Source organism: Pygocentrus nattereri, chromosome 27 (genome assembly GCF_015220715.1).
Source record: "Pygocentrus nattereri isolate fPygNat1 chromosome 27, fPygNat1.pri, whole genome shotgun sequence".
Taxonomy (NCBI): domain Eukaryota; kingdom Metazoa; phylum Chordata; class Actinopteri; order Characiformes; family Serrasalmidae; genus Pygocentrus; species Pygocentrus nattereri.
Window position 1 is genome coordinate 11,050,469 of NC_051237.1, and position 15,738 is coordinate 11,066,206.

The 15,738-nt window shown below is 38.3% G+C and overlaps 1 protein-coding gene across 1 annotated transcript in view; it reads right to left on the reverse strand.

The window, feature by feature from the left end:
- The window catches only part of csmd3b (CUB and Sushi multiple domains 3b), a 575,187-nt gene that overhangs the window by 196,278 nt on the left and 363,171 nt on the right, over positions 1-15,738 (reverse strand). Inside the window, 7 exon segments of the mRNA XM_037535436.1 lie at positions 1,725-1,841; positions 4,480-4,668; positions 5,871-6,058; positions 6,456-6,594; positions 7,253-7,447; positions 11,083-11,409; positions 12,701-12,883. Coding sequence (XP_037391333.1) covers positions 1,725-1,841; positions 4,480-4,668; positions 5,871-6,058; positions 6,456-6,594; positions 7,253-7,447; positions 11,083-11,409; positions 12,701-12,883 — 1,338 coding nt within the window.

Below are 15,738 nucleotides of genomic sequence, written 5' to 3' on the forward strand. Positions count from 1 at the left end.
GTTTACGCTCCTGTTCCAATAAGTTAATCTAGGCTACCTGGAGGGCAAACACTCTCTGCTATATGTTAAAGGTAATGCTGGATGGTGAAGGTATTATCAAGGCCTTAAAATTGTAGGAGAACCATGTGTGCGTTAGCAGCTTTGTGGTTGTGGGGATTAATGTAATAGTAAAAAGGTTTAGTACTATGTAAATGAAGGGATTTTAAGTTCATTCTGCATTCAAAGTGTTTGTGGAGATGATTCGTTTACTGGAAACAGAAGATGATAAAGTTAAAGAAATTGAGATGTTTATCCTCTAGCAACAAATGAATTCTCTGAAGGACAAGCTTAAAATCTGTGTGACCTATTTTCATACAAGCTTAGAGGTAAAAGACAAACAGTTTTCTGTTGTTTTGACTTTTTATGTTTTCTTAACTACACTTAAAGGAACAATTTGCCACAATGTGTAGCACGGTTTTCACCTCTTACCCTAAATGTAGCCAGTCAGTCAAGATAAGTCTACAGCCAGAGGTTTGCTTCTACAGTTTTGCACTGAAGTTGCGATGCTCAAGTATTAACACAGTGCAGACTGCATGTCTAGATCATCACACAACTGCCTCAAACCATGCTTATTGGAAAGTCTGTTCACTTAGTGGTCATCTTGGACATGCTCCTGGGCAATTATTTCCAGTCATACAAGACCAGGCTCCTATTTCTCTGAAGGGGCAGAGACCTACAAACCTGAAATTAAACACACACATTTGAAATCACTGGTTAAATCTGACAAAAACAGCATAAACTGTTTGCAGTGTTCGGCCCAAATAAGTTTTTGGGGGCTGTGGTTTTATTGTGGTTACTATGCATGTGCATACCTCCACACTGAGTTTTCCTTCCTGTGCCTTCTCCAACTCTTTTTATTTAAATGCATAACTTTTCATAACACAGCCACCAGGTTGAGCATTTTCAACCAAAAAACTGCCTCAACCTATTATAATGGACCTGGTAAATGTAGTTTCCTTATTTCTTATCTATGAAATTGTAAAAAGGTCTGAATGAAATTCAGGCTTCATGATGGCTGCTGCTACTGTTAGCTAGGCAGAGTCAGAGTACCATTTTGTAGAGGCATGTGTGTGATGCTTTAAGCAGTCAGTTTGCACAATGTTAACTTGTGTGGTACACGATTACATACCCTGCTATCTACATTAGCATTGTATGTACAGTGCAAAACTAAAGAAATAAAACTCAGACACCAAACAACCAAACATGTTTTGGTTGATAACGAAAATCATGCTGCTTTAATACTGTTAGTATTCAGAAGTGTGGTTTCTAAGCTTTCGGTTAGTAACACAATCGTGCTTGTAAGCAGAAAAGGAGATACTTTTATTATGCCTTAATTTTTGATGAAAAGCTATGGTCGTGTGTGTAGTTTCAGTTGTGAAAAGAAAAAAACACCCTTTGCAATTTTTTTTTTTTTTTACAATGAAATAAAAGCAACACAGTTATTTCAATGGAACAGACATATCAATGGAACACAGCTGAAGAGATCAGACCGTAATCTGTTGATATAGGGTGTAATTTTAATATGGAATTACACAATTATTACTATGAAATTACTTAATAATTTCAATAGTACAGAAAACTGAAAGCAACTCTGGACTTTGAAGGGCTAAGGTTCATGAGTTGACATATGCCTTCGACACTGATGCCAGCAGTCATGTTGTAGACGAATACGAGTGTTGTCTTACCTTTACCATGGCTGACCTCCACTGTCCAGGTGCAGTTGAGGGAGCTGGGGTAAACCTCAGGATAACCTGGGGACAGGATAGTTCCCCCAGGCCCTCGCACATCGCCCCCACACAGAGCTGCAAGTCAGATGAGACAGAGAATTACCCATTATCACTTGTCCTTACACACACAGTGCTACTCAACAATGTGTATTAGACCAGAGAACTACCTGACCTGTTTGTCAAATAAGCCTGTTTTGATAATGGAAGTACAAGCAAAGTCAGTGATGAATTAACTACACAGAGACTTTCTATTGTAGCTCTCTCAACTTCAACTGAAGGACTGTTTCACCTCCTTAACACTTCCACTCATCTATCTTACATCTGTAACTGTAAGCACAGAGTACTCACCTTAATGTTTTTCCCTGCATCTGTCCTTCACTACGACATCCATCACCTTTCATTGGACTCATTCTGCATTACTCATTACTACAATTATAGTCATCTAAGTAAGAATGATATTTCCTGAAAAAAACCCTTCTGAAACCTTTCCTTATCTCTTACTCAGACAGTATCCAAGGTTGAACTGTTCATGTACTTTAAGAGAAGGGACAGACCAGACACAAAAGAGTAAATCCATGCTGTCATCTTTCGTCCAAAAGTATCCAGACACACCTAATCTGTGAAGTCAGCTACTGAAGCTACTTCAATCTATTGCACATACACAGCTTGTATTGTCTTAGCTTGTATAGAAAAATGTATGTGTAACATACTTGGTGAAGTAAAGTGATTCTGTTTCTGATATGGCCCCCAGATTTGGGCTTTGGAGCAGTGGAACAGCTTTATTAAGAGTGATGGAGCACCATATCTAGTACCTTTAGGATAAGTTGAAGTTGCATTTGTGATCCAGAACTAATAACTTTAAGGCAGCCTGGTTACAAACTTTTAGATAACCAATTTTTTACTGCATTTCCTGCTGTATTTGTTCATCCTGATATCTAGAGGTAAATACCTGCTATTATACAATGTTATGTCGGGTTGTTTCCTTTCATGGTAGCAAATTGATTTGGTCAGAAAATAAATGGAAAATGTTTCTGGAATCTTGCAGGAAGAATTACGAATCACAAATGTTTTTATTTTTTTACAAATCTTGTCAACAAGTTTCATCCTGTTGACATGTGTAATGCTCACTGCTGTTTCCACTACAAGCTCTTTTGGAGTACCGCTACGCCATACTGATTCTCAGAGCAGGTTTCTCTGTAGGCGGTGTGCAGGTAAAGAATGCTCCTGAATGACTAATCTGGCGAGCAGATCAGCTCCTATCAGCCGCAGCAGCCATCATGGTAAATAGCTTTTCAGAATCCTCCTCAGTGACGGCCTAATAGCCTCCCATTGTCTTAGCTTTGTCCCCTCAGAAAAGGGAAAGTGTCGACGTAATCAGAAAGTCAAAGGACAGGTGACCTAAGAAGCTTTGACATGAGTAACCTATTTCATCAGGCCACAATTTACCTGAGGTGTCAATATGTGTGCAAGGCCGCTGCAGTGTGACAACCTGCAGTCTGCTGCCTCTCTGCAGCCAGCCTCCTTTACCCAGCCTTGCTCGGTCACAGACCTCTCTCCAACTGATCAATGAATCCACGTCTTCTTTATGTCATAAAAACTGACAATTTCTAAAGTCATAACTTGTAAAATGGTTCACCTTTATGCAATATTTCACTACTAGATGTTAAATGCTATCAGATTTGAATAGATGCCTTCCTACCAAACACCAATAACCAATTTAACTTTGCCTAATTGATGGAGCTAATTATCAGGATTCATCTTTGAACACTGTTACAGTGTAACATAGTTAGCTGACTATGTGCAAATGTGCACCTAAGCTGGCTTTCTCAGTCATGGCAATCATATCTAGCTATGCAAAGAGCAGAATGCTTTGGTGTGACTTTAAATTTATCAGGATTAATACGGGCAAATAATCAGCACTGCTTTATAGTTAAAGCATCACAAATTATTTATTTATTTACATTTTCCTTAGTTATCTCCCCAGTTTAGTCCAATTCCAGACAGTAATTAGATTTCCTCCAATCACATAATACTGTCAATGCAGGAAGGGTAATGGCTAGCATGAGTGTCCTCCACCGTTTTTTGAATTGACGCTCAAATTAATGCAACATTATTGGACAGCTGTACACACCTGGAGGAGAATAATAACTACCAATTTTATGATGTTAGCAGCTGCCCATAATGGCCAACATGGCTCTAAATGGAAAAGGAGATGGAGGACCATTGTTCTTACCCTAACAAATTTATTTATCAAGTTATCATCATGAATCAGCATAAAGGGGAATGATATAAGCAGGATGTGCCACTTAAATGTGTAGCAGCAAAAATACAAGTGAACAACAATAGGAAACAAGAATATGTATCTGTCTGCGGTTAATTTCATCAAACAGTTCTAAGGATTTCACCTAGACTCTTCTGGAAATGAATTATATTTCCATTGAATTATAGTACTGGAGCCCAGCTCTATTTGCTGTCCAAACGAACCAAATGTGTCAGAGCTGTGCTCCACCCCTCTCTGGCCCAATTTAACTCCTGATGATAATAGTATGTACATTTTTGGCTAAAATAAAATTATCAGGCTATTTTAAAAAGTGACATGTTTCAAAATATTCAAAATGTCTAATATTGTGTACATTTCTCCTCCAGTTACACTTTTATGTTTAGTGAATTTTTAAAAATAATTCTGAGCAATATTGCCTCAGTGGATGCCTACCATCGCATGTGGGCAGAGGGTGGCTCCACCAGTGATTCTTCTCGCAGACCAGGGGTTCCTCATGACTTAGCCGATAGCCCGAGTCACAGCCAAAAGAAACGGTGGAGCCGATGGAGAAGTCCTGGCCGTAACGGAGCCCGTTAACTGGAATTCCTGGATCCAGGCAGGAGTAGGCGTCCACTGTCACACCTACACAGCACATTTTACAGTTAAACAGTTTTGATTTTTCAGAGTTAAAAATTGATTCTGGAGTGAGTTGATAAAACCCAGAGTCTGGTGTTACAGGGGAGCACACAGCAAATTTGTGTTTCAAAATGTTATAATTTAACACTTTCTCAGTCTGTATATAGACTGTCTGAGTCAAGTGTTGATATTTTAATGCTACTTTTAGTGTTAAAATTTGAACAGTGTCAGTGTTAAATTTAAGGGTGAGAAGAAGTTCATCACACTGCCTCATCTGCACATTGTAAACGTCCATACAAAGAATAACAACAAAAGAAATTTTGATTTGTGTAGGCATTAGATATAGCCATTTAAACAGTCAGGAGTCTCTGTGAAAATAAATAAGAAATATACATAAGATGCTAAAAATAAGGGTAGCATTGTAGTATCTGTGGCATGTGGTTCCCTTAAATATCAATAACCACGTTGCCTCAGAGGTTAAAATCCCTGCAGGGGGATTCATGCACTTCCACTAAACTCAGGCACACTGCACTCTTTAATATGGAAACTAATCTACTTTCATGATATGACATACATTTTCACATTTGGATTAGGATGTAGAGAACATTTAGTGCCAAGAAAAGCTGCATGACACAGTGTAACCCAACACCAAAAAGATTCACAGTAGCACAACACCACTTTTTCTTTCCTGATACTGTCAAAGTTATTCAAACTTTGAGTATCAGCTGACACTGAAACCAAACCAATGTTTCTTTATTAAAATCTACTGAACTCCAAAATAAGCTGTTTTTAATCAAAGCAATTAAATGACCTAAAAGTAGGCTATCAGGCTGAAATACAAGGTTAATGACATCATATCGCACAACGTGAGTCTGTTCTATTTCTGACTAGATTTAGAGTTCAAATTTCCCACTGACTGCTGATCCAGCTTTTTCAGCTGGTATATCAGTCAGATACCAATACTCATTGATATTGATATACTATTTCTATAAAAATCCTCAAAATATGCTTTAGGATTTTAATGTTGAGGTGTATTTGGTGGTGTATCAATTGTATGAATATGTTCAATCAGTGTTTAATGTTGTGCAGTATTTTTCACTCACTTCCACTAAATCTCTACACAGAGCAGGAGAAACTAATCAGGAGACTGAAATTCCTTCAAGGAATATTTGCATTTTAAGGCCTTGAAAAATTGATGATGAACTTACTTTCATAGAGGATCTTGAAGCCACTGTTGGAGCGGCTATTGTCGGTGGTAAAGAGCATGTAGAGGTGATTACTGCTGCTGAACAGGAACTGAGGCACCTGCGTGCCGTTAAATGAGCCGATCAGTGGAGACAGAAGGTTGGGCCCATCGTGAATCTCCAGGAAATCACAGTTCAGCTCTGTCTGAAACCTGGGCAATCGCAACAAATTGAGAGATCGCATTTGTTATCATTATTGCAATATTGGCCTTCATTGATATGCTTGCAATAAGCTAAAAAGCCCTGAAACAAATCACTAAATGTCTTGTGTTTTATTCACAGGCCTTGCATGTCCTACATAAGGATATGTGGGTGTTTGGAGGAATCAAGGCATTCACTTTATCCAACAAGCATAAATAACTTTGGACAAAATAACACAGGTCTGTCTTTAACCATGCCTCGTAAACGGTGTGCCAACATGGCTTTAATTTTACTACAAGACATACTGCATACTGCAAATATACAATCAAAGTATAGTTTTTTGTCCATGTTGTGAAGCCTTCCAAGAGATTTGTGCAGTGTGTCAATTTTATGAGAGGGAATGCGTACTTCTCAAAGCTGATCTTGATAGAACGTCCTGGTTCAGCTTCTATAACCCATTCACAGCTGAGAGAGTCTTTGTAGTATCCCGGCCATCCAGGAGACAGGATTATCCCACTTGGAGCTGAGAAGTGACCACCACAAGGAGCTGTGGAAAAAGATTTAGAACTTGTCTGAGAAGGTTTCTCAGATCTTCTAAAAAGAAGTGAATATTTTTTTAATTATTTAGAAGAGAAATCGATTACTGTTGATTTGATCTCCTCTACATAACCTTAATGATTATGTATCTGGTAAATGGGGACATTTTATCATTAATGTACTTATTATGGGGGCATATTGTGTCAGAAATATTGTTCTGTTTCCTTAGTGACTGCTATTGCAATCTTTATCAGAGAGTGCTGTTCTCCCTCTTATTCTCCCCATCACAGCAGCCCTGAGTATACTCAGTGGTCATACAGTCTGTAAATGAAGATCAAATGATGAAGCACCAGTGCTGAAACGTTATCATAGCAATTTTCACCTTTACAATGTAATAACTGTCTCCCAGGCCCTTTAGGCCACCATTCTCAGATCTCCTGATCATATGAGAGGTGTTGCAACATAATCAGGCGCAGAACGAGAGACTGACAGGAAGCTTAATGCCTACAGATAGGTGGTCCGCTAGCCACTGGTCTCTACTCCATGCTCTTACAATCTCTGGCTAAGTGGCAGACACATGCTCACTTCTTCTGCATAGGAACAAAGTGATATGGTAATAATTGACCTTCCTATTGGACACCTCTCTGTACTGGAGATGGGGTAATTACCTTCACACTTTGGGATGGGACCGCTCCACATCACCTTGCCATTGTCTAGCTCACAGGTGACAGTTTCTGCACCCTGGGTCTTGATGAAGCCATCCTCGCAGATGACTGAGATGGAGCTGCCCAGTTGGAAGTTGTCACCAAATCGCCGGGCGTTAAGAGGAATCCCAGGATCTGGACACTCGTTATGACCAAATGCTGTTTAGGGGTGAAAAAAAAGAAATAGCAAAGGCTGATAAGATCTCAAGGCACTTCTTCATATATAAATTGGCATATTTGCAAGTTGCAGTAAGTGCCTGTCAAGTTATAAGAAAGGCATTGTTCAAATAACTGCTTCTTGAACTACTTCTTAACAATCTATGAACACTTTTATAACATGTTATAATGCATTACACTTGCTTTACACTTTATGGCCATGCATATTATACATTATGGATTGTTAACATAATGCGTTATAAGAATGTTCACTGCGTGTTAAGTAGTCAGTATGACAGAAATTCAGTTTCAGCCTGCATATTGTATAACCTGCCTAGTTTTAAACACACTGAGTGATTTATAATTCTTTTAATAACTTATGACCTGGAATGGAATATTAGCTGACATTGCTATTTTTAATGCACTGCGAGCTTCCAGTAAGTGACAAAGTACATTACAGACAGATCTATGGTATTATAACCTAATTATAAGAATGTATATAAGAACTTAAACCATAAGACCTAAGCTGTATTAATGAGCTGTAGAAAAAAAGTGAGACATATGTTAGACTAAAGAAAAGTTTATCTGAGCCATGGCAATCATAGCCTGATTCATTGTGTGTGGCAGACTAGGCAGGTTAAAATGCAGACTTGGCACTGTGAACATAACATGTTTTGAACCCCATTTATAATGCATTATGCCAACAAGTCACAATGCACAATAAAACTGGCTATATAGTGCATCATTGTACAATTAAGATTTCTGATGTTTCTGTTTATATATGTGCCACCCCTCCTTCAGACTCTGCTGATACTTCTAAGACTCTTGTCCTCCTGAACTCCAATTGCCAGAATTCATGACATGACTCAGAACTCTCAGACACCAGCCTATATCAGCTTCGCCTTATTACAGATTCTTCTCAACTGAACACAGCTCTATATATACTGTTTGTTTGTCCTTCTTTGTGAAGTATTGCCCCAGTTTCACTCAGCATGCCGCGCACTGTCTATCTGCCTACCCTATCGTATTTTTGACCTCATTTGATCTTTTGACTTTTTTGGATGTCCCTTTTGGTTTTTGTTTCCTCTTTCTCGATTTTTGAATTACAAGAAGTTTAGATTTCCCTTTGTCAATAAAACCTTATAACTGTTTTTTTCTTCGCAAGAGTCTAATTTATTCTGTCTCACTACAATATGATTTATATATTGTGGTACACTGTATTTTGTCTTTTTTTTCCAAATAAAACCAATAAACATGTTTTCATAGATTAACAAAGGTATATAATTCCAGAATGTCCTTTCACTTTTAATAAGGGACATATTTAACACTTGCAGTAAATGTATTTTTATGGGGCAAAGGAGTAAAAACAGAAATGAACAATATATAAAGCACACAATGGCTTGTCTGACTTGGTAAAAATGGGGCTAAATATTGTTTCAGATCTGAATTTTTCAAGTAATTTTCCTCTTCACTCAAGCTGTCATCTACGAGCATCAAATGCTGCTGGAATTTGGTAAATACTACAAGCCATTCATGTGATCAGTATTAGCTGAGAAGGTGCAGAGAACCAGGCCAAAAGACAGCAGCATCCACTGAAGTATGCTAGACTAAAAGCTAACCCTAAGAAACTGGCTTTTCCTTCCACTCTCTCTTTAACTCATTTGATGCCTACACCTTTGACCACAAACTGCAGTAACTTATCTTGCAACTCACTAGATTGGAGGTAAGAGACTTAGCTTCTTTCAAACTATATTTATGTTGCATTATCTGTGCTTATTTGTGACATACAGGTATAATAGTAAAAAGAAAAAACATAGCTACCTTTCAACTAGTATACTGCATAAAGCAGTATATTGCTCACTGATAAAATTAACTGTAAAGTCTTTTATGAATATGTATAGCTGTGTTTGCAATGCCTTATGAATGTTTTATAATGTGTTATGCATTTGTTCAAAGTTTGTTATAGACATCACATTCATAGAAAGTACCAAGCATGTCTTCAAAATCCAAAATACTAAACAACATGAAGATTTTTGCACCAGCAAAGTGCTCATGTTACAAGATTTCATCACTGTGTGCTTGAGTGTGGGTGTGCGCACCACACACTCTAAATCCAAGTCTGAACCAAAGGCAAACCTATAATTTATAATCTTGGCAAATGTTCTATGTGCTCGAAGTCTGTTGTCACCAGAAGAGTTTTTACCTGCAATCAAATGCAAAACATGTTTCTTTTGCAAGTGGCACCAGTAGTAAATCAGGAGGTAAGAGATGAAAAGCGAACTAGAGAGGCTCTTTTCAGCTGCTTCTTCAACTCTAAGTACTGAAACAAGACTCCAGCTGCCTCCAAAATTACAGACACTTTCCCACTAAGGGCACTGTTTATTAATCTACTTAGAGCTATTGACCTCCTAGCTGTGTTTCACTTTTTTTCAGGACTTTATGAAGCGTACAATGGACCCTGAGGCAGATGGCTTGGAAGGCTGCTGCCCTCAGAGAACTCAAACAGCCTGTCTGACTGCCTGATGGATGTTTTGTGACAGGAAAGGCCTGCAAGAAGGACACAACGTTTGTCAGAATGAATACAGATTTAACAGTGCTCCATCACATTCCTGACAGCTCTTTACAGACAACACAGAGCAATGTGTCAGTCCAACGAAGAGGCCAGATCTTACAGTCCTTCCTAATGAGAGAAGCCTAATATGCTCACTGCAAAAAAAAGCCTTTTTCTTTCGAAGGCTTTGATGGATTATCGTGACATTTTGTGTCTCCTTTAAGAAAGAACATTACAGTGTCACTGCATAGATTAAATTCATGCACGCATGAACCAAAGACCAAAAGAAGTGCAACATTGGCTTTATGTTGAAAAGAATGCGAGGCATGCTGTCCTGTAGATGTTTTTTAAATTTAAGAACTGCAGTAGGTGCACTTGGTGTATTTTTGTTCCACAGGGTTCGATATTCATTTAGAATGTGAGTAGTAATAACTACTTCTAGGTTTAACAGTTAAAAAGACTGGTAAAAGCAAGAAAGAAAAAAAAGGAAAAAGGCCTACATTATATTGTTGCTCACATAAACGTTATAGGTCCATTTTTTTGTTTAACCCTGTTTGAATATACCTGCTGCTTTTCACACCATGAATATTTCATGTTTTTAAGTTTTGAAGTTGCATTAACAGAGTTCCAAATGTTTTTTCCTTCTCTTTCAGTTACCCTTTCTAGAGGTTCCATTATGGCATAGATACTAGGTTTTTACATAACACCATCCTCTACAGGAAACAAACTTGGCCAAAATATGGCTTAAATAAATTTAAAATTTTTTTTTCAATTTTTACTGCACAATTTTATATTTATTTTCTGACTTTAACATGTTAGAAAAAAATGAAAGATGAAATGTGCCATAACTTTTGCATGGGCCATGTTTTATGTTTTATTTTATCCCCGATATGTTAAATTCAGCAAATAAACAAAATACTGCTTAATTTTACTTAGGAAATCAATAAAATGTGTTATTTACTCATTGTTTCCAATGAGTTGCTCAATATCTTCATGCAAAATTGCTGCCCTATTAATGTAAACATACAGTCAAATTGCACATTATAACCCATGGACAGGTCTAAAAGGCTATGAAAGGCAGACGCACTGCTGTAGGTGATGTTGAAGCCTCGGCCAGACATGGAGTGGTCAGCTTGGAACTCTAGGCGGAGGATGTTGCTGTTGCTGGTGAGGTGAGATGGCACTTCTGTCCCAGTGAAGCGTCCCAGCACAGCAGAGTCCAGCAGCTCCCCATCCTTCACTGTGAGAATGTCATATGGAGCCTCCAAGTCAAAGTCATTGAAGGCCAGGTGGATGCGGCTGCCAGGCTCTGATAGAATCAGCCACACACAGTTCAGGTTGTTCCCATAGCCTTCTGGGTAATCCGGAGAGAGCACTGTACCCATAGGAGCAGTGAAGTTTGACAGACAGGGAACTGAAAGAATAAAAATGAGTAAAAACGCAGTCAAAGAATGTATAGTAACCTCTCCATATAGGTCTGCTAGTGGTGCATAAGACTACTAGCTACTTTAACTACAATTTTACATTTGCAACATCATCTTTAAAAGCTTTAATGAAGGAAAGTTAATGTTAAGGCTTTGTTCATACACAGTATGTCCAAAGATATTCTCTTTAAATTAAGGAGTTCAGCTACCTTGAGGTGTGCCAATTACTGACATGGGCTTTCAATTGCTCACAGACAGCTTGTCTAATCTGAAGAGAGAAGTAATGCATATACAACGGGAGATTCTGGAGCAGCTACACATGAGCCTAATATCACCATACCCAATGCAAAGCTTTAGCTAGAACAGAATAAAGCCCCCCAGCACTGGACTGTGAAGCAGTGGGACTGCATTCTCATGAGTGATGGTGCACCATCCAAACCTTTGGAATGAGTTGGAATGGTGTTTGTAATTCAGAACTAATCATCCAACATCAGTAGCAAACCTTACTAATACTAAAGGCTGAATGCAAATCACAGCAATGTTCCAACATCTACTGCAAACCCATCCCAAGTACATAGGCTGTTATAGCAGCAAAAGGTGGACAAACCCTCAATTAACACCCTTGATTTCAGAAGAAACTTTGGATGAGCAGGTAGGTGTCTATACAATTTTGGACATATACTGTATGTGAACCACAGCCACTACAGCCTTGTGGCTGTATTATCTTGCTCAGTATAGATCCAGTCATCAAAATAAAGTGTCTGGGGAGCAAAAACATGCCACAAATGCTAAAAATCGATTCTCACTTAGAAAATACCAAAACCATTACTTTAGAGGAACATTCAGAAGCTCACAAACCTCAGGCAATTAGGTCCCATACTCCATCTGAAATATTAATGTTGCATATGCCATGGATGGTCTACAGGCTATAAATAGGTATGATCTGATCACTACTCCAATTAGACATGGGAGCAATTTTGACTCTGCAGTCTGCAGCAAGTATTCCCATAGAAAAGTGTCTATATATAGAGGATGTCATTATAAGTAAAGTTTTTTAGCTTCTAATATAAACCAATCAGCTCTATTTTATTTCAAACCTCTGTGCTCTTTCTGGAGACCCAGCAAGAGCAAGTCAATGAGAAAAAAGCCTTGACATTTAATTTAGGTTGTGCATTATAAAGAAAAGAATAATTTACTTTATAGAAACAACTCTCAGAACTACCATGCACTGCACATCTAATGTGTTTGAGAACAAGCTTATTATCTACAGCATTTACTCACAGATGCAGATTGGGACATTGGCAGACCACTGGTTGTTATTCTGGCAGGATATAGTCTTCTCTCCAATCAGCTCAAAGCCGAACTGGCACTCAAAGCGCAGTACATCTCCATTAGAGAAGCCGTCTCCTTCCCTCATGCCATAGAGAGGTGTGCCAGGGTCCCCACAGCTCTCCTTGTCGATTTCTATGGAGAACAAATAAACCATTCACTGAAGCACACTGATTCATAAGGAAAGCTATACATTGCACTTGCCCTTTAATGACAATGTACATTGCCACTACATAATTAATGGTATGAAGAGCAGTTTATGCAGAGGTGGGTTAAACCCCTAAACTCCAAGGATCTTGGCTTTCATTTCCTGCTCTCATAACTACTTACTTGCATATTTCTAGTGTTACCAACAAATTTATTGTACTTTTATATTTACACCATTTAGGTTACTGAATATTACAATAAGGATAGTTCCATGTATAAAATCTAATTGGCTGAGGTGTTGTAATATATGATGTAGAGGTACAAACATATGACTGCACATAGATAGCTTGACAATCAAGGCTACTGTCAACAAACTATATTGCTTGACAGACAATTTCTTCATGGTGATATTATTAATATGCTACATTATTTGTAGAACATTACTTGTTGCAGTTTATCAAACATTTTGATGCTACCTTTTTTAAGATAAAGACAAAGTTGTGCGTTGATTTTCCCATGGTTCAGGATCTTTTATACTCCCCTTTGCCTGATAACACCTTGTATATGTGGTAAAATTACTGTAAAGGCTTTTATACACTGAGCCTGATTTATTGTGACTTATTTGATTGTCAATAGGTTAATATGAACATGTGTTTTACTTATGATAAGTTGTTTACCAATTTGTCAGATGGCAAATACACAAATATTTTTTTTTTCACCTTCTGTCAAATGTTTTGTAAATTACATGAAGTCATTTGACCAATTACTGTTATCTTTGTTGTTGGCATGGTGACAACCAAGATGACAGATTGTCTGTGTCCCAGTTATTGACAAATGTCTGAACGATTAATTTGTCTTCTGCTTTGTAATGAGTGGGCTAGCATCTCCAAAATCCATTCAAACTGAGTTACAGAGATCTAAATGATATGTGAAACGACTCAAGGTTTCTTTTGCTTTGCAAAGCAAAAAGTTGCCAACGTGATGTTACCGTCTGCCTATTTTGTGCTGCACTAGTTATATAAATAAGGTTGACTCCAGAAAGAATGCAGTAGAACAAGTATGGCCCACACACAATGAGGAGGCAGCTGGCAAGACACACATCATGGCCCTCCTGCATGAGCCTGACCCTAGTTCACCCCACCTTGATAGCACCCTACATGGAGGCTTACATGGAGCAGCAGGCTACTGGAGAGGACAATATTTCTTAGCAGACACCTCACACAGCCTCGGTGAGTTGAACTGTGAACCCCGTTGCGCTCCTCATATGAATTCTCATATGAAACGAGGGAAGGAGGGAGAAAGAATAACTCCAGTAAATTATTTTTAGGCCAAATTAATGTTGGCACTCATTGGGGGGATTTTTCCTTAGGTGTAATGGAAGTCTGTGGCCAGTGCTTGATGTATGGTATTAATTTCCTGCGTGACACACTCTTTATGAGTGCCACAATGCCCCCGCTCTCTGGTTCAATCTGGAGGGAGGGCTGGGGAAGGTTAGGCCATATTTACTGCTTTGTGCTGTACAAGGGTGGGAAAATGGAGAACAAATTGCCTGCAGAAATCCACAGCATCTGAATAATCTTGGACGACACTATGCTTAACTGAAAGGTCAGCATGTCTGCTGGGAATCTGTGAACAGCTACAGTGCTGCTCAACATGATGGGCATTCTGTGCTCATGTGCCTCCAGACCTTGCTGGCCTTAGAGAAGGCAGCATTGCTCATACACAGTAATGTACACAGTGTGAATACACATACATAGCCTGCAAAAGTTACAGAGTTTGACCTCTGTTTTTCTTGCAGTAATTACCAAGTAACACCATCCGTGAACTATAACTGAACTGTGGCCGGGCTCATTAAATCACCCTTCACGTAAAAGTCAGTAAACACGCTTTAATTTCAAGCCATTCTTTAAAATATAGACAGGCAATTCATCTAGTTCTTCGCTTGGTCCTATGGACAATGACCCATTTCAATAATTGTGTCTTTATGCATCTCTTTGAAGGCCTCGTTATCCCAAACTCAATTATTGCCGACTTTGTATCCAGCCACTCAGCATTTCTGAAACTTACTACAGGTTGATTTCCACTCCTAAGCCAAAAAACAAAGAGCTGTTCAAAGATGAGGATATAGGAATAAAGTATAAAAAACCAGACACCATCATCATTCAAATCATTCCATTCTAGCTGAGCTGTTCATTCTTGGTTAGACTTTATGTAAATGTTTTTTGCAGTATGGAATAATCACGAGGTTATGTATGAGGAAAATATTAAAGGGAGTGTCTCTCTTCAAATCACATTCTTAGAGCTCTGAAAATTGCTTTCATTAGAGGTCTGAAATAGCCTACTGCTTGTACGATTTCTGTACAATGGATTAAACATCAGTATAAGACCATTCCACATGGAACAATAAATAATTCTAATACACTACAAGAGATGAATACAATTTGCCCTAAAACATAAAAGCACATTCATGAACAGCAAATGACACATAATGTACAATAAGTAACTCCTTTTTGATGTTAAACTTTAATCTTATAAAAGTCATGACCAATAACTTGGGTTTCAATTGTAAAAGGGAAATGGCCAAAGCTAATGATACGTCCAAGAGATGCAAGTAAACAGATGGAAGCAACCAGCATTACAACAACTTAAAAGTAGTGCTAGCAAGTCACTCTGAAATCAAACAATATATACAAATGAATGGCTTGTATTTTATATTATTATGAATTAGTGCCATACACTTCATGAGGTCCTTTTCCTTCCAACTAAAGAGCTCTACCACTTTTTTTAACCAAAAAGCAAAAACTCTAATTAATCAACACATTTTATCCCTACAACTACAGATT